The following is a 17,230-nucleotide window of genomic DNA, read 5'->3' as shown; positions in this document are numbered from 1 at the left end:
GTGAGGCTGCAGATGCAGATGTAGGGGTGTTACTCAGCTGACCTTAAAATGGGGAGATTGTCCTGGATTATCCAGGTGGGTCCGAGTGATTGCAGGGTCCTTAGAAGGGGAAGAGGGGATCCAAAGGGGAGGTCAGAGGGATGCCACGTGAAAAGGACTCAACCTGCTGTGGTTGGCGTTGACCGTGGAGGACAAGGGCCATGAGCCAAGGAAGGCAGGTGGCCTCTAGAAGCTGGAAGGAGAATTCAAGGATTCAAAATGCAGGGAAATGGATTCTCTTCTAGAATCTCCAGGAAAGAATGCAGACCTGCCAACACCTTGATTTGAGCTCAGGGAGACCCTCCCAGGCTCCTGACCTCTGGAACTGCAAGATAATGAATCTGTGTGGTCTGCATACCCTGAATTTATGGCAATTTGTTACAGCAGCAGCCGGAAACTGATCCATTGACCACATCTGATGGTTGGCTAAGCGCCTTCCTGACGTCCACCACTTCACTTAATCTTTGCAATAACCTAGAGGTGGATATTATTGTCCCCGTTAAACAGATGTGCAAGCTGAGGTCCAGAGAGGTTCAAGAGCTTGAAAAGGTCACACAGCAGGTCAAGGGCGGAACTGACCCCGGAGCCCCTGCAGGAGGCTGCCCTTGGCAGTGCAGGCCCTGGCCCTCCTTGGAAAGAGGCATCCTGAAGAAGCCTCTCTTCCTCCCCATGATGCTCCTCAGGGGCCAGAGGAAGCTCTCCTGGACTCACCTTTGCCGCAGTGAATAAAGTCATTGCACAGAGGATTCCACTGGTGTGGGACATGAGACTGTCAGGGCTCCGTCCTTCCAAGCCCTTTGCTGTCAGATTCCACTGCTTTCTCTTAGCGATTCTGAGGATTCCTGGAAGAGAAAGCCTGACTGTGGGGGCTGCTGGCAAAAGACCTTCAGCTCATGTTCTAATGCTCCTCGAGAAGCAGAGAAGAGGGGAGGCCCTCAACTCAACAGAATAGTTTGTTGACTTATTGTTAGGACTCTTAGAACATCAAAGGGTGTTTTAAAAATCTGAAAATTTTCCCTGGGAGCCCAATTACAAGGGGAGGCATAATGTCTCGCCTTGCAAGGTACAAGAAAAGCACCACAGTGATGTGCTAAAGGCTTCCTTTTCTCCCAAGTAAAACTCAAACACTGGCTCTATCTTATAGCAGAGAAACAGAGGCTCAGGGGCCGGGTGTTCACCCGGGGGTGGAAGTGAGTGTCCGCTGAGGCCGCCTCTCTGGTCAGCCTGCTTCCCACAGGCTCTCAGTGCCTCGCTTTGGCTGGGACCAGACACAAAGGCTGGGCTTTGGGCCCTGGGACTGGATGTTGAAGAGGAGGGAGGGAAGACACACGTCCCTGCTGTGGAGCCGGCACAGCAGGAGGCCAGCTGAAGGCAGCCAGGGCTGGCCTGCCTTCAGGATGCAACCAGTCCCTGTGTGATGGTGTGAATCCTGCCTCATCAGCAGTGCTGGATGAGTGGGCTTTGATGCTCTGCAAATGCAGCGAGACCCAAGCTCTTTAGTGGGAATAATGGTGACTGCTCACCAGCGGGAAGCCAGCAGGCAAGAGTTTACTGAAAGGCAACAAGAGAAATGTACATTTCTGGACATTCTACTAGCCCCCCCCCTTTTTTTTTTTGCTGAGGAAGATTTGCCCTGAGCTAAGAACTATTGCCAGTCTTCCTCTGCTTTTTGTATGTGAGCAGCCACAACAGCATGGCTACTGAGAGATGAGTGGTGTAGGTCTGCCCCCCGGCAACCAAACCCAGGCTGCCAAAGTGGAGCTTGCAGAACTTAACCACTAGGCCACTGGGGCTGAACCTACCCCTTTTCTGTTTAACCCCAAATAAAGCATGCAACAAGGCATTCTAAGAGTAGAAGAAAAGTTTTCTAAAAATAGTTGAATTGTACATTTGAAAGGTGTGAATTTTATGGTATGTAAATTACACCCCAATAAAGCTGTTAAAAAAATAAAAGGAGTGGAAGAAAAGGAAGCATCCTTTGAGAATTCTTATCAGGGATATTCAGCAATGCTCACTCTGTTGTTTAATGCTTAGCCTTCATCCTTACAAGAGCTGACTTCACGGCCACTCTCTGTAGCGGCCTGACAGTCTGTTCCCATTTCACAAGTGAAGGAATTGGAGGCTTGAAGGGCCTGGCTGTGGGTCTTGTCCAGAGAGAGTGAATAGCAGACCCAGGAGTGGGGAGAGAGGGGGTCCCCAGAGCACTCAGAAGGACCAGGAGACAGGACCGTGTGCCTGTCCCCCCATGAACTCACACGCAGGCCCCAGCGCCCGCGCCGGCCGGTGGTTACCTGGGACACAGGCCTGCCTGTCTTTCTCCCCGCTTCCTCCTCACTGCATTCTGGATCTCATCACCAAACACCCAAAGCTTCAGCTTCGAGCACGGCCTGAGGGCAGAAGCAGAAATAGCAGCGGCTATAGGACTGGCTGCAGGGCAGAAGCTAGGCCCCCTCCCCAGCCACCCTCAAAGCTTCATTCTGGAGGGGGACACACAGTCAACTGAATAAAACCAGGAACCAAGAAGCCTCCACCGCTTTCCCGGGAAAATATCCCTGAAGGTGTCCAAACCGAGGGACCAGAAGCAGAACCACCACTTCCAAGCAGCACACAGTCCAGCTTGAGCAACAGGCTAGGTAGGGGTTGCTGCCCAACGGCAAGGCGGGAGCCCCAACCGCTTAGACCTCCAGCGGCAAGTGTGCAATGTGACCCCTTCTATGGCTGTAGTAGGATCCATCCTAAAGTCCAAGGAGCAGAGATGGGTGCTGAGTTCTCGGTTAGGGAGAGGGCCACAGCCTCTCCTACAGCTCCTCCAAAAAGCCACCAGCGCCTCAGAGTTGCCACTAATGTGCAGGGCAGGAGCTGGCAAAACGGCTTAGCTTCAAAAGATGGGGATCTCCAGGAACGGGGTCCCGGGCAGGACAGGCAGTCAGGAGTGGACAGGGTGGGGCGGCATTTTCATGTCTGTTTCACTCCAAAACTCATTTTCTTTCCACTCCACTGGGCAGTCTCGCCACCGCCAAGACCCTGGGGCAGACGCTGCTGGGCGAGCCCTCGCCGGGCTGTCACCACAGCAGCCGCCCTCGCGCAGGTGTTCCTCCCGCTTTCGACATCAGCGGCTTCAGGAGACTCCAAGCCTTGGCAGGGTCTCCAGACATGCGCCTCGTGCCTGGCCCGCGAGCCTGTGCACGGTGCTCAGAGCTGCGGCTTTTGTTGCACTAATTGCTGAAAGCTTCGCAAGCTGCTTTCCTGCCCCACTTCCCTCCTGTCTCCGTGAATTAGGATTAGGATAGAGGCTGTCAGGACGCCTATCTGTAATTCTCCACGCTCATTAGTGGGCTGCGTGTCAGGCACCGTGGGCGTATCTCTGAGACCATATTGTGGCATTTTCTGGATGCCCCTGATCCCTGACAGAACTTTCTGGAAAACGGCTCATGCACAATGAGGACTGGGCATTAACATGGAGAAGCAGATGAACTGAGTGAAAGGTCTCCAGAAACCCACAATTCTTATTCACTGGGGCCTCCTAGGAAGAGCTTGAGCAATTGATCCTCACACTCTACTTAATATCAACCAGCAAGGCACAAGCACTAACCAATTTGCATGAATGCTGGCCACTGCATGGAGCAGAGTCCTGGGGCGCCCGCCGGGCCAGGCCTATGCCTTTTGGTTGCTGGCTAGTAGAAAGGTCTGGAGCATTCCAGAAAAGAGCCAGAGCAGCTGGGATACAGGGCCACCTGGAGGGACTCAGAGCAGGAGCTGTTTCCCAGGGCTGTGAAAATATTTCAGCAATTTAACAACTGCTATGAACCAGTGCAGACCAACTGAGCGGCCTCCGGAGCCTGAAGTGTCTCTGGGCCTCAAGCCAGACAATGTGTTTCAGCCCATGACAAGGCAATGGGGCTGTGCTCAGGAGGAGCATGACTTCAGCAACAAGTCCTTTAATGTCTCTGAGCAGCAGTTTCCTCTTATCTATGATGGAACCCACATCACAGGGCCGCTGTGGTGGCCTGGCCTCACCACCTGGCAGGGGCAGTGGAGTGGAATTGGGGTGGTGCATGAGGCAATCAGCTCCAGGGGCAAAGGTTTTGCAGTAGACAGCCAAGACTGGCCTGCAGTTTCCTCCTCACTGGACCTCCAGTAATGCACTCTGCCGCTTTGGACAGTTCCTTTGGTGATGGTTACCATGTTGGGCTTTGGCATATGTGCTTGTAGGTTCATAAACTATTTCCAAGTGATGTGGCCAATCTGGTGCCTTTCAGACTTGCCGTCTCCATTGTGGTTCTTTCTTCCTCATCCACTGGCCATCCCAGACCTGCTGAGACCTTGGTAGCTCTGGTTCTTGTTCTCTGGTTTTAGCTCTGTAGCCATCTGTCCAGAGGCCTTGAGCCCCACACCGTGGTCTCTCCTGTTTCTGCATCTTTGCTCTTGTTGGTCCTGCCCTTGGGGTGCCTTCCTCTGGAATGAGTTATGGATCTCACTTGCTCGTCATGGTCTCCCTCAAGCGTCCCCTCCTTTAGGAAGCCTTCCCTGCGTGTCCCCCCTCCCTCTTCAATGACACAGTGGCATTTTATACACCCTCGACCCAAGCATTTTGATCGCATTCTCTATACATCTGCCTTTCCACTAGACTGGAGACTGCATGAGGACAGGCACCAAGTCCCAGTAATCTTTATATTTCCAATACCCAGCAATAGGCCTGGTGCAGAATAAACTTGCTTCAGCATTCGGTGATTGTCTGATAAAAGGAGTCAGCTCTCTTTGGGGCAGGGCTGACAGTGAGTCCCAAGGCCCAGCAAGGAGAGAAGTGCAGCCATGAGGGGCCCCTCTGAATACAGCTGGCTGAGCAGCAGCTCCCAGATGCTGGCCTGGAAGGGCATTCTGGGGGGTGAGCGAAATGGCTGCTCCTTGGGCCCCCAGAGGTGGGGCACCCCAAAGGGAAGGCTGGTTTCTCTGGGAGATGTCAAGGATGTGGAAGAAGTCAGTCTCTTTGCCCGTTGACGTCAGAAACATCATGCTTTGCACGGGCCTATCAAATGTGCCTTTTCTCTTCAAGGGTGGAGTGTTAGGATCCTCTTGGGGGATTCTCCCTCTGGGTTTGGTGATGAGGATTTCTGTAGCAAGCCCCTTGGAGGCTGAGCCCGGAGGGAGCTCAAGAGGAAGGCCGGGCATCTGTGTGTCTGCAGGAGCTTTAGGGAAGTAAGGGCCTGACTCTCAGGCCCTCTGGGGCTCTGTGGCTTGGGTCAGACTCCCCGAAGGCATCATGGGTCAGTTTTCTGGAGACTCTGGGTCTACCCGCCTCCCCGCTCGCTGCACCTGGGTTTCTGGGAAGAGAGATGTTTGGAGCATTCATGGCTTTTTCTGATTCTGAGCCCTTCCTGGTGAGAGTAGAAAGAGGGAGGGAGGCAAGAAACAGACACAGCCTTCCCTCCCTCCCTCCCTCCCTCCGTCCCTCCTCATCTGCCTTCTCCCCCACACTTTCCGGGCAGCTCCTCTGTGCAGTCCTCTTCCGGATGCTTAGGAGAGATGCTGGGTAATTCTCTGATATAAGAGGTTTACAAGGAGCCCTGCGATGGGGGTGGAGGTTGTCTGCCAGTGGCTGCGCTCCATGGAACTGCCTCAGAAGCTTCTAAGAGCGTCCTGTTAGTTTCATATCATTTTGCATAAGTGAACTAGGGAGGAAATGAAACGCATACGGCTGGAATTCGCCCTGGCTGTGCCTTCTCTGGCGTCCTGCTCCTACTCGCTGACACAGGGCCCCAGTCCCCTTTCAACTCCCTCTGGAGGGTTTTGGGAGTCCCTAGAAGGCTGGGGAGGTACTGACCCACCCTGACCTGCTGCTGCTGCCCTATATGTTCCTTTTACTGATACTCACTGAGCACCTGCCAGGTGCCAGACACTCTTCTAAGCACAGAGGGGTCAGCAGAGAACAAAGCAAATCTCTGGCCTCATGGGGCTCACATTCCAGTCTAGTTGGGGGGAAACAGCAGTAAATGGAAGAAGGGCTCCGTGGGCGCAGAGGAAATGCAGGAGAGGGCAGTGAATGATTGGGACAGGCTTTGCTGAGAAAGTGACTTTTGAGTGAAGACATAAATCAAGTGGGGGGAGTGGGCCAGGGGGCGTGGAGAGAGGCACAAGAGCAGAGGCACTGGGGTGAGATGTGCCTGGGGTGGCTGAGGCTTGCTGGTGTGCTGGACTGGAGAAAACCAGGGCGCAGTGGTGGGGGTGAGCTCTGGGGACTGCGGGGTCCCGATCACCAGGGGCCTCGTAGGCATTAGTAGAGACTCTGACTTTTATGCTGAGGGAGACAGTCGGCCATCGGGGGTCCATGCAGAGGGGCACAACATGGTAGTGTCTCCTCCGGCCTGTGGGTCTCCTCAGGCCCCACTGGGAGCTCCCCTCCTGCCCAATTCATTCCCGATGAGTCAGGAAGGTGGAGGTTGCCTCCCAGCCTGTGCATTGCGCAGGTGCCCCTTGGGCCCCACGCGTGTGGCTGTCTGGTAAAAGGGCCATTCAATTCTCCCTCTGGCCTGTTTCTCCCCAGGATGCAGACGAGTGGCCAGGGATAGGCAGGAATGGGCTGGTGTGACAGCCTCCGGCTGGGCTGCCCGCTGAGTTCCCTGGGCCCTGTGCTATCTCTGCTGCGAACGAGCTCTCCCTTGGGGAGCCCTCAGCCCCCTGGAGATACGCTTCTCTTGAGTCACCCCCTCCGCTGGGCACACGTGTCCAAGTAGGTCTGAACTCCGGCAGGAGGCCACAGCCCAAGTCCGCTCCTGGGAGGCGCCTCATCCCAGGGTGAGGGACGTCCATGGGTCTGGCCCATCACCAGCTGTGTCCAGACACCCCTGGGCCCCTGCAGAGGGCCCAGCCAAGGCACTTCCCTGAGGCTTCTTTACCTGTCACCCCAACTATGTCAAAGATGGTCCTCCTTTGCTCACGACCATATGGTTCTGCTTTCTTACTGGACAGCAAAGGGAGGTGGGTGTAGGACCAGTTAAGGGCAGGCTACTTATCTGTGAACATGGAGACCCCTTGTCTGGGGGCTAGACAGCAGCATCTTCTGGGGTTGGGGACCTCAAGACAGGGCCATTCCTCTTCCCTGTTTGAGTTCAAGAAGTGTCAGTGGAAAAGCGCCCTGAGAGGGCTGCGGGGTTCCTGGCTCCTTTGCAGCTCACGTCTATTATGTGCAGACACTGCTAAGTTCCTTATGTGGACCACTTCATTGAATACTCACAAATGTTCTATGAAGAAGGTACTATTATTATGAACCCCATTTTCCAGATGAGGAAACTGATGTATAGGATAAGCTAGACTAACCTGGTAACCGGTAGAACCCAGGATTCTGTCTCCAGCCAGTGCTCTTAACTAGTCTTTTGGAAAGGAAAGAAAAATGGAGTTATCACAAGCAAGGTCTCCTTACCTGAAAGATGTTAGATGTAGAGCCGGGAGTCAGCACACTTTTTAGTAAAGGGCCAGATAGTATTTTCGGCTTTGTGGGCCTATATGGTCTCTGTCCCATTGACTCAACTCTGCCCGTGTAGCTCTGAAGCAGCCTTAGATAATATGTAGGCAAATGGATGAGACTGTGTTCCAATAAAGTTTTAGTTACAAAATAGTCCGTGGGCCAGATTTGGCCCCCAGAACATAGTTTGCCACTCGTGGTGCAGAGGAAAGAATGTGGGGTTTGGGGAAGCCCAACCTTTCTTCAATGCTCCTGACGAATTAGGTGACCTTGGATTAATCATTTAACTTTTCCATCTTTGGTTTCCTTGTGCCTAATAACTAACACTGTGGGTTACTTATGAATTAATTTATTTTAAAGTGATATATTGAGCCCCTCATAAGAGTTGCATGCTGGGCTGGGAGCCGAGGATACAGCGGGGAACAAGACTGATGTTGTCCTGCCCTCGTGGAGCCCACATCCCTGAGCAAGACAGAGATAACCTTGGGCAAAGACGTCGGTGCTTGACCCTCGGCAGGAATTCAACAAATAGCACTTCTTCCCTCTTCGGGGCCCTGACTCAGCGTTCAGGACCCACTGGTTTCAGGGTTATTCGTAGCCACACTGAGTAAAGAGGTGGGAGCATGGGGTGGAACTCAGGACTGTCATTTGTTTAGAACACATTATTATGCAACACAGGCCTAATTGTGAATCATAATTTTTTTCATTACCTGATCTCATTTTACTTGGTAATACACATTGAGGTATGTGAGAGCAGTAAAACTCCATTTCTGTTAAATATTATATGATTCGGTTGGTTCACTGAGTTAGACTTTTACTACTCCCCATTCCAAATGAATGAGTCATACATCTTTTCAGAGATAACAAGGACCTTCAAGATCATGCAAGTCCTGTGCTCGCCTTCAGATACGCCTGCTAGGGGAAGACAAGCGTGCCCTGAGCTCCGGGATGGAGCTTTGGGCAGCCACGACAGTCCTAAAAGCTCTTGCTTTGTCGTAGAAAGGCACGCATAGTTTGCACTTGACTTCTTAATATATCCTAATCTGTTTAATGTATCTGCATTTCCTTCCATATCTCTAAGGAGAATTGGTAACCGAGACAATATGCCATATTCATCTTTGGGATTCTCGTGTGTCTCAGCCCAATGCCATGTAGAGGCAGTGTAGTGTAGCAGTTAGGACCCCTGCCTTGGAAACAGACTTGGACTTGTATGTCAGGTACTGTACTTCCTTCTGAGTGAAACTGGGCAAGTTTCTTATCCTCTCTGTGCCTCATTTTCATTATCTGTAAAATAGAGACGCTAACAGTTCCCACCTCACATGGTGAGATGAATGGATATGGGAGAAACGCTCACAGCAGAGCCGGGCTCACGGTAAGCACTCAGCGGGTGCCAGCTGTGACAGTTGTCCCAGGAGGAGCATGCATCTCCAATTGGGTGTGTCCCCAAGACACGGCCTGGAGAGGAGAGGCGCTCGTGTGTGTTCACCTGGCCCCTGTGCATCCAGCTCCATTTGTACGTCTCGTGGCGTCTCTCGCTGAGGTCTCCAGCATAGACGTGTTTGCTCTGCCCCTGGGCTCTCTAATTTGCAGGGAGCTGTGAAAGTCCCCTTCTCTCCATGACACCTTCATTCACCTCCTGTGACGGGGCTTCCTCCTGTGGAAGGCCTCCCTGCCTCTCCCAGACTGGCTCTTATGAGAGACCCCGAGGAGGAGGTCTAGTGAGAGCTGTGGTCTGTAGCTCTGAGAGCCCCAACCTTGACCCTGGAACCCTAGCCCTTGCCTGTCTCCAGTCTGTATCTTTAAGTTACCTGGTGTAGGTGTGCCATGCACCCTCTGGCTTCATATACACAGCTGAGGGGACATTGGCAGTGTCTCAAGCCTGCCTCTCCTGTTGCTGACCTGTTTCTGCTTCCTTCCAGTCTCTGTCCCATTCCAGGCTCCTGGCTCCGTCTCTTACGTGCATCATATTTACAAGCCGGGAAGGCGCCATCGGTGGGCCTGGAGTCTCTGCCCAAGTTCTCTGATTGCTGACCTTGAATGGCTTACCTGACTACCTGTCCCTGAGAATGAATTCCAGAGCCCCGGCCGGTCAGCCTGTGTCCTGGCCAGACCTAGCTCTTGTCCCATAAAAGAGAGACTTAAATGACCTGTCAGGCTTCCTTCGCTGTGACCACCCTAGTTCCCATTTATTGTATTCTTATTCTGAGACATATGCTGGTCTAAGTGCTTTTTATACATTATTTTGTGTAATCCTCACGGATCCCAGAGGTGGTTGGGCGGACATTACTATCCCACATACAGGTGGGGAAATCGAGGCCTAGAGAGGTTGAGTGTTTGCTTGTGGTCAGGCAGCCACTGAATGGTGGAGCAGGGATTTGAATCTGTGTCCATAATCCAAAGCCTCTGCTTGCCCTGTTTTCCTGGTAAGTCCCAAGGAAGCCATGAGCTCTCCTTGCCTGGTCGGGGGCTGCCCCCACACAGTCTGCCAGCGGTGCAGTGCGCAGCATGCATGGCGGGCTCAGAAGGGTGTGGCTGCCCCCTGTATCTGGTGGGCGGAGACTGGAAGCCTGGGAAGCAGTCTGGCAGGGGGTCCTCACAGCGAAGTAAATGTCCACTGGTGGGCCAGGCAACTCACAGCGGGACCGGACAGTGGAGAGGGAGGTGGGCTGGCAAGAACTGGGCAGGGGCTGGACCCCAGCTGGGGCCCCTGGTGTGGAGCAGGCTCAGGCCTGGCAGGGCTTGGGGGTGCAGTCTGGGGAGAGAGAAGCAGAAGCCCCGTTTGAGGGCTGGGGCCAGCACCTCCGGTGGGAAGGCAGACTGGGAAAGGAGGGAGCGCTGACGTGAAGCCACGGGCATCAAGGTCACATCCATCAGCTTCTCGGCAGACCCTGTCGGGTGTATTCCTATGTTCCTTGTGCCTAGTGGTTGTTGGGTGGACGAATGGATGAATGGCTGGATAGACGAGTTTGAAGAAGTGAGAAGATCCCACTCTCCCCTCCTCCTGCCCCCAAAGATGGGGATAAGATTGTTCTACCCAAGGCGATCGATGGTGAGGAAGGGAAAGGGGTTGTCATGGCATATGGAGGGGTGCACTCTGACCCGCTGTCTCCTTGTCCCTTCTTTCTCCAGAGGCCCCCGCCAAGCCCGAGGAGGGAGAGGCCGAGCCCTTCACAGACTCCTCCCTGTTTGCACACTGGGGCCGGGAGCTGAGCCCTGAAGGCCGGCGCGTGGCCCTGAAGCAGTTCCAGTACTACGGCTACAACGCCTACCTCAGTGACCGCCTGCCCCTCGACCGGCCCCTGCCTGACCTCAGACCCAGCGGGTGAGCAGAAGCAGTGGCTGGACCCTTGTCGACCTGCCCCTGGGGAGAGGGGGTCCCCACAGTGCTGGGGACAGAGCCAGGACTGGGCGTCTGGACTCCTGGGTCCCTCTCCTGCTTCAGCCAGGGTCTGTCCGCTCGGCCTTCACTGAGCAAGAAACGGTCCCCCCCGCAGCCTCAGTTTCTCCATCTGCTCAGCAGGAGAAAGCTTTCTTCCATTAGAAATTTGGAGGATTAATAACCTAATTTACTCCTTAAGGGCCCTGGAATCATCTGGCATTCCTGTTAATAAGTCATTTTAACCCAATTTGTTGCATTTTTATGAACAATTATTTTTTTCCTGTAAATTAGTTTTTTAAAGTACATCCATCTTCGGGGGCTAACAAGTCATTACACCCGACAGAGAAGTCTGTCTTGACTTCTCTCTTTGTTACAGAAGATGTTCCTTTAAGGTTCAGTTAGAGTTTTTATTACCCCTAATGATTAAAAATGTGGGCACGTACCACAGCTGAGAAGATCTCATTAACTTCATGAGCTCCCCCCACACCTTCTTTTCCCCACTTTCTCCTTATTTTAAAATTTTCCTGAAGCTGCAAACCACAGTGAGCTTATACCTGGAGTTTCAGGAAAGAGCTGGCTGCTGGGTTTGGAAGCTCTGTTCTTTTAGGGAGGAGAGTTCAGTTCAGGTCCATGAACATTTATTGAGCACCTGCTGTATGTGGTATAATCAGGAATGGTTTTTCCCGGCCCGGGGAATCTGGCTGGGCTCTGGGATGAAAGGACAGCTGAGGATCTAGAAGGGGAGAGAGTGGCATAGTCTAGGCTCAGGGATGGAGCAGCGAACACAACAGACAGGAATCCTTGCCCTCATGGAGCGTGCATTTGAATTGGACAGGGAGAGATAATAAACAAAACAAAAAAGTCAAATACGTAGTGGGTTGGATGTTGGTAAGTACTACGGAGAAATGTAGAGTAGGAGAGGGGGATAGGAACAGCCTGGAAGAGGAGGAGGGATTGTAACTTTTAATGAGGTGGTCAGAGAAGGCCCCACTGAGAAGGTGGCATCTGAGCAAAGACCTAGAGGATATGAGGAAGCAAGCCATGTGGATACCCAGGGGAAAACCTTTCTAGACAGAGGGACCAGCAAGTGCAAAGGTCCCGAGGTGGAAGCAGGCGTGGCATGTTTGAAGAAGAGGCAGGAGGCCCGTGTGGCTAGAACAAAGCAAGCAAGAAGGCAGTAGTTGGAGATGAGGTCAGAGGGGCAACAGGAAGCAGATCAAGTAGGGCAGTGGTTCCCAAACTTGGCTGCACATTCGACTCATCCGGAAGCTTTAAGATAATCCTAATGCTAGGGCTGCACCCAGACTCATTGGGTGAGAGTTTCTGGAGGTGGCACTCAGGATCGGCACTCAGGTGCTGCGGGCGTGCGGTGAGGTTGAGAAGTGCAGAGAGGGGCTCTGCACACCACTGCAAGGCACGTGGCTTTTCCTCTGCGAGCTGGGCATCCAGGGCAAGAGCTGAGCAGATAGTGATATGCTCCAATGGCCGTTTTCAAAGGCCCCTCTGGCTACCGCATTGAGGACTGAAGGGGCCAGGGTGGAAGCAGAGAGGCCAGAGAGGAGGCGTCTGCGTGTCTAGGCGAGAGGTGGTGGTGGCTCGGACCGTGACGGCAGGTGGCAGGTGCTCATAGAGGCGTGGATTCTGGGACCATCCTGAAGGTGACTTCAACCTAGTGCCACAGCCCTCTGGGGGAGCTGCAGTGACCACTCCTGGGGGGAGAAGCAGGTCAGAGGTGGGCAGATCCTAGAGGCTCTGGAGAAAGGGTCTTCAAGAGGAGTTGGGGCCCCAGAACTCCTGCAGGGGCCTCGGCCGTGACCTTGGCAGCACAGGAACTGCAGATTTTGCAGCAGCTCTGGTGCAAAACACAGGACCGGCTCAATACATCTTTGTTCCAATAAAAGGGGAAATGAGAAGGAAGCCAAGGAAAGGGTGGGTCTTACCCATTGCAGCTCGGTGAGAGCAACCCCTGGTCTTTACACTGGGCTTGACTTGTTGAGAACGCCCTTTCCATCTGGCCCACGCCACCGTGCAGTCCTATTCAGAGTCGAGGAAACTGAGGGGCAGAAAGAGCGAGTGTGAGATCTGAGGTCATGCAGTTGGATAAGTAGCCAGCTGAGACTCGAACCCATGTATCCAGATGCCAGATTCTGGCCTTCAACAGCAGCCCACAGCTGGGTTTGCTTCAACTGTGCACGAGACTAGCTGAGAGCTGGCTGACGCTGGAGCCCCCTCACCCTTCATTGAGAGGGGTGCCCTGCGTGCGGCCATTCCTTCCTGAGTCCACAAGAAAGGAACAGGAAGTTGGGGGGTGGAGGGGCCAGAGGCTGTGTAGCCTTTCTCAGAAGAGCAGGGTCCCCAGTGATCATGCCCCAAGGGGAGCACGTTTCGGAAGCAGCCCAGCCTGGATTTCCTGCGTTTACTGAGAAAGGGTCTCTCAAGGACTCCAGGTGGGCTGAATCCTGCAGCTTCCTCCTGAGCTGCTGGAGAGAAGTAAAGTCATAACAGAAAGACCTTCCCTCTGCGCAGAGCTTTACAGCTTGTGGAGCTTCCACACCTCCCCTGTGGGGCAAGGTGATTTCTGTGAGCCACTTGTTTGGTTTTTTTTTTTGGTGAGGAAGATTGGCCCTGAGCTAATATCTGTTACCAGTCTTCCTCTTTTTGCTTGAGGAAGATTGACCCTGAGCTAACAACTGTGCCAGTCTTCCTCTAGTTTGTATGTGGGATGCTGCCGCAGCACGGCTTGATGAGCAGGCGGTGCCTAGGTCCACAGCTGGGATCCAAACCTGCAAACCCTGGGCTGCAGTAGCGGAGTGCAGGAACGTAACCACTATGCCAATGGGCTGGCCCCTGTCAACTGCTTTTTATAGACAGAAAAATGGAATCTCTGATAAAAGGCCAAGCTGCGCCGTCTCACTCCTCCACCAGGGCTTCCTGCAATGGCTTAACAATGGGGTTTCTTTTTGCTCATGGCCGTGGAAGGCTCTGTGCAGCTCTGCTTTAGCTCTCATGCCAGACACGCACCCAAGACTGGAGAGCTGTTGGTGGACCACTGGAAACAAGTCTGTGTTGAGGTCCAACAGGGCCTCTCTGTCAATTTCCCTAAAAACATGCGTGCCTTGTAACAAGGTCATTGCTTGGCTTCTGTTTAACTCCTTTTGGAAACATCTTTTCAATATCTTTACTATCATCCTATTCCAAATTACACTGACAAACATTTATATAGCAGGAGCCATGTTTTCAGGGACACGTTTGACACTTTGTTTATATTAACTTGTTGACCCCTCACAGTAACATTTTGGAGTATGTTCTTGTCTAGGGAAAACGTGCCGTTTTCCTTTACTCACGTGCTCACAATGCTTCTGACACTGATGTGAGGGGTTTTCCCCACACCAACCAATTCTGTGACATCTGCTGGGTGTCCTGCAATGCATTTCAGTTTTGATGCGATCTATCGGGAGTCAGCATCAGATCCCACAAGCTAAGGGCTCAGTCCCACAAGACTGCCCCCACTTCAGATGCCAGTCACAAGTCCCAGGGTGTCACCTGTGCTTCTGACCAACTGGCTATTAATCAGGGTTCCCATGGCCCCTCCTCAGATTTAATCATTTTCTAGAATGGCACAGGACTCAGGGAAACACACTTACCAGTTTCTCATAAAGGATGTAATAAAGGGTACAGCCGAACCACCAGATGAAGAGATACGTAGGGCGAGGTCTGGGAGGGTCCCCAGCACAGAAGCTTCTGCCCCGTAGAGGTGGGCTGTACCAGTCTCCCAGCACCTGGGTGTGTTCACCAACCCCAAAGCTCTCTGATTCCTGTGCCTCAGGAGTTTTTGTGGCGGCTTTATCACGTGGGCTTGATCAATTATTAACTCATTTTCCAGCCCCTCCCCTCTCTCCAGAGGAGTGGGCATAGGACTGAAAGTTCCAAGCTTCTCGTCTTGGCGTGGTCTTTCTGGTGACCAGCCCCCATCCAGGAGCTCATGGGAGTCACCTCATTAGAACAAAAGGCACTCCCATCACCCAGGAAGTTCCGAGGGATTTAGGAACTCTGTGTCAGACGCTCCTTTCACTCACGAAGTGACAAGGGTTATAGGATCTCCGTGTCAGGAACTGAGAACAAAGACCAAATAGTAGCAAGAACCAGGGGCAGAAACTGATATATGTCTTTCTTACTATTTCACAGTGTTATTATTAGTTTCCATTTTACAGAAAAGAGAACTGGGGCACAGAGAGATTGTATGATCTGCCCAAAGTCACTAGTGGCAGAGCTGTGTGGTTTGAACCCAGGCAATCTGGCAATGGAATTTGTATTGGTAGCTGCCACTGTGCTCAGTGCCTCGAGGTGTCAATTTATGTTGCTCTAATGGGGACGAAGGGCCTGCTTTCACAGTGGGTTGCCCTGAGCTGTTCCGTTAGGACGGTCTGCCTCTCAGTGTTGGGAAAATTGTTTTAGTGAAACTCGAACCTGTTATCAAGGGCAAGACAAGTTGGGATTTGGAGCAGGGTGGGTGGGGGTGCGGGCGGCATCTGGAGAGCAAGGCCCACCCCGAGGACAGTCTCTGGAAGCATCGCGCCAGGTGCCTCTGGCTTCAGTCCCAGCCCCTGTGCTTCTTCCTCCTGTCACCTCCTGTTCGCCCTTGGAGACTTCTGCCCCTGGAGACGTCCTTGGATTCTGCACTTTGCTCTTTGTATTCTTGGCTTTGCTCTTCCACGTTCTAACCCTGACGTTATGCTTGGCTTCATTCCTGGACCAGAAAGCGGGTGTTCCGAATCCTGCCCTGCCCTCTCTCCCATCACCTCTGGCCAGTCCCTTATTTTGTCTCCTTCTTTCTCAGTGCTGAAAGATGTAATTTGACCCACCTTGTCAGCTGGCTGAGAGAGGACTGAATTGTGCTCAGAGCCTTATACACAGGACAAGATGTAACCAGAAGGAAAAAGGTCCGTCCAACTGGTTGCTAGGCTTCATTCATTTATTCATCCAACAAACATTTATTGAGCACCAAGGATATGCCAGGCACCCACTAAAGCACTAGACAGAAACCTCAAGGAGCTTCACTATCAAGGGAAACGGGAGTAGAAGGTGGTGGGAGGGAAGGCAGGTGGTCAGGAAACTTGCTGGCCATCTCCTGGCCTCCGTGGGGAGGAGTCCTCCTGGCAGGTTTCTGGTATGTCAGAGGCAGGGCTTGGCCCACAGAAGCCCTGTCCTGTGGCCTCTGTGGTAGGGTGGCAGGACCTGGAGAGCGGCGTCTGCAAGGGGCCTCCCTTTCCCAGTGTGACACCCTCCCCTGGGGAAGGGGGGCCGTGGAAGCCAGAAGGGTGGCAGTTGCATTAGCCTCGTCTGGGCTCTGTGGTCTGTGCAGAGAGAGGACAAACTTCCTCTGGGCATTAGGGCCCTGGCTTTTGGAGAAATCAAAATGTCGTTCATTTTCTCTGCATCATTGGAACAGGAGCAGAGCAGGCCCCTTGGCCATCCAGCTGGAAAGACCCAGGGAAACAAAACATTGCCGCCTCTTTGAGTGGTCCTCCTGGACCTCGCCCATGAGGGGCCTTGGCCATGTTTGGGTAGGGGTTTGCCTTCTTGCTTCCTGGGTTGGACAGACACCTGGGTCTCAGGATGGAAGGGGAGAAAGGCTGCCTCAGCCTGGCTGGACTTTGCTCCATCGCACACATCCCCAGATGTAAGCTGCAGATGTTCCTGTGGCTTTCTCTGTGTGCTTGCTCCTGCCTCCCCGTGTCTACCCTCCTCCTCCTTGTCTGTAGGCTCTGAAATAACCTACCAGGGGCCAAAGAGAAAACAACAAGTCTTGTTTGGGGTGTGAACCACATAGGTATGTACATTTGTCAAAACTCATCAAACTATACACTTGAGAGCTGTGCATCTTACTGCATGTAAGTTAAACATCCATTTTTTGAACAATGAGGGTGTGGGAAAGAGATCAGGGCAGTCCTTTGCCTGCAAGATGGAGAGGGAGGCTGGAGGCGACATCTTTTGGGGGTCATTGAGAAGGTGAGTTGTGATTGCGGGGAAGAAGGACCATGGGGCGTTAAAGCAGGCTCACCAGCTGCAGGCAGGAAGGTAAGGGTAGGCCTCCAACCCCAGTGACAGCGGGTAGGGCAGGTGGCATGTGGGTGCCCGCCAGCCTGCCCCACAACAGCGGTTTCATGGTGCATTCTTTTCTGCAGGCAGTGGTTGCTATTTCCAAACAGGAGCCCGGGGAAAGTGTAAGGGACGGGCACCTGATCTAGTGGGCATTTGGCTGTGGGTAGAAGGGAGGTTTCCAGTCTCCAGCTTCAGGGCTGTCACGTTGCCATGGCAACCCCGTGGCCCGCCTCCGAGGTAGCTCAGGGCAG

At 53.1% G+C, this 17,230-nt stretch overlaps 1 protein-coding gene and 1 long non-coding RNA gene across 8 annotated transcripts in view; one reads left to right on the top strand and one right to left on the bottom strand.

Moving 5' to 3' along the window:
• The window catches only part of GALNT18 (polypeptide N-acetylgalactosaminyltransferase 18), a 351,794-nt gene that overhangs the window by 158,014 nt on the left and 176,550 nt on the right, over positions 1-17,230 (top strand). For all 6 annotated transcript variants that reach the window (XM_023646043.2, XM_001501162.7, XM_023646045.2 and 3 more), the window contains exon 2: positions 10,628-10,820. In XM_023646043.2, the coding sequence (XP_023501811.2) occupies positions 10,628-10,820 (193 nt within the window). The remainder of the gene's footprint in view (positions 1-10,627; positions 10,821-17,230) is intronic.
• LOC138925047 (uncharacterized) lies at positions 11,267-14,893 on the bottom strand. Of its 2 annotated transcripts, none has more exons than XR_011440705.1 (3): positions 14,522-14,716; positions 12,818-12,930; positions 11,267-12,586 (listed from the first exon to the last, which is right to left on the bottom strand). It is a non-coding gene; the product is annotated as an uncharacterized lncRNA (long non-coding RNA). The 2 variants fall into 2 exon arrangements; XR_011440706.1 differs by having other exon boundaries at positions 11,273-12,729; positions 14,522-14,893.

The sequence above is a fragment of the Equus caballus genome, chromosome 7 (genome assembly GCF_041296265.1).
Source record: "Equus caballus isolate H_3958 breed thoroughbred chromosome 7, TB-T2T, whole genome shotgun sequence".
Taxonomy (NCBI): domain Eukaryota; kingdom Metazoa; phylum Chordata; class Mammalia; order Perissodactyla; family Equidae; genus Equus; species Equus caballus.
The sequence above is the reverse complement of the archived record's forward strand: the minus strand, read 5'-3'. Positions and strand labels throughout refer to the sequence as shown.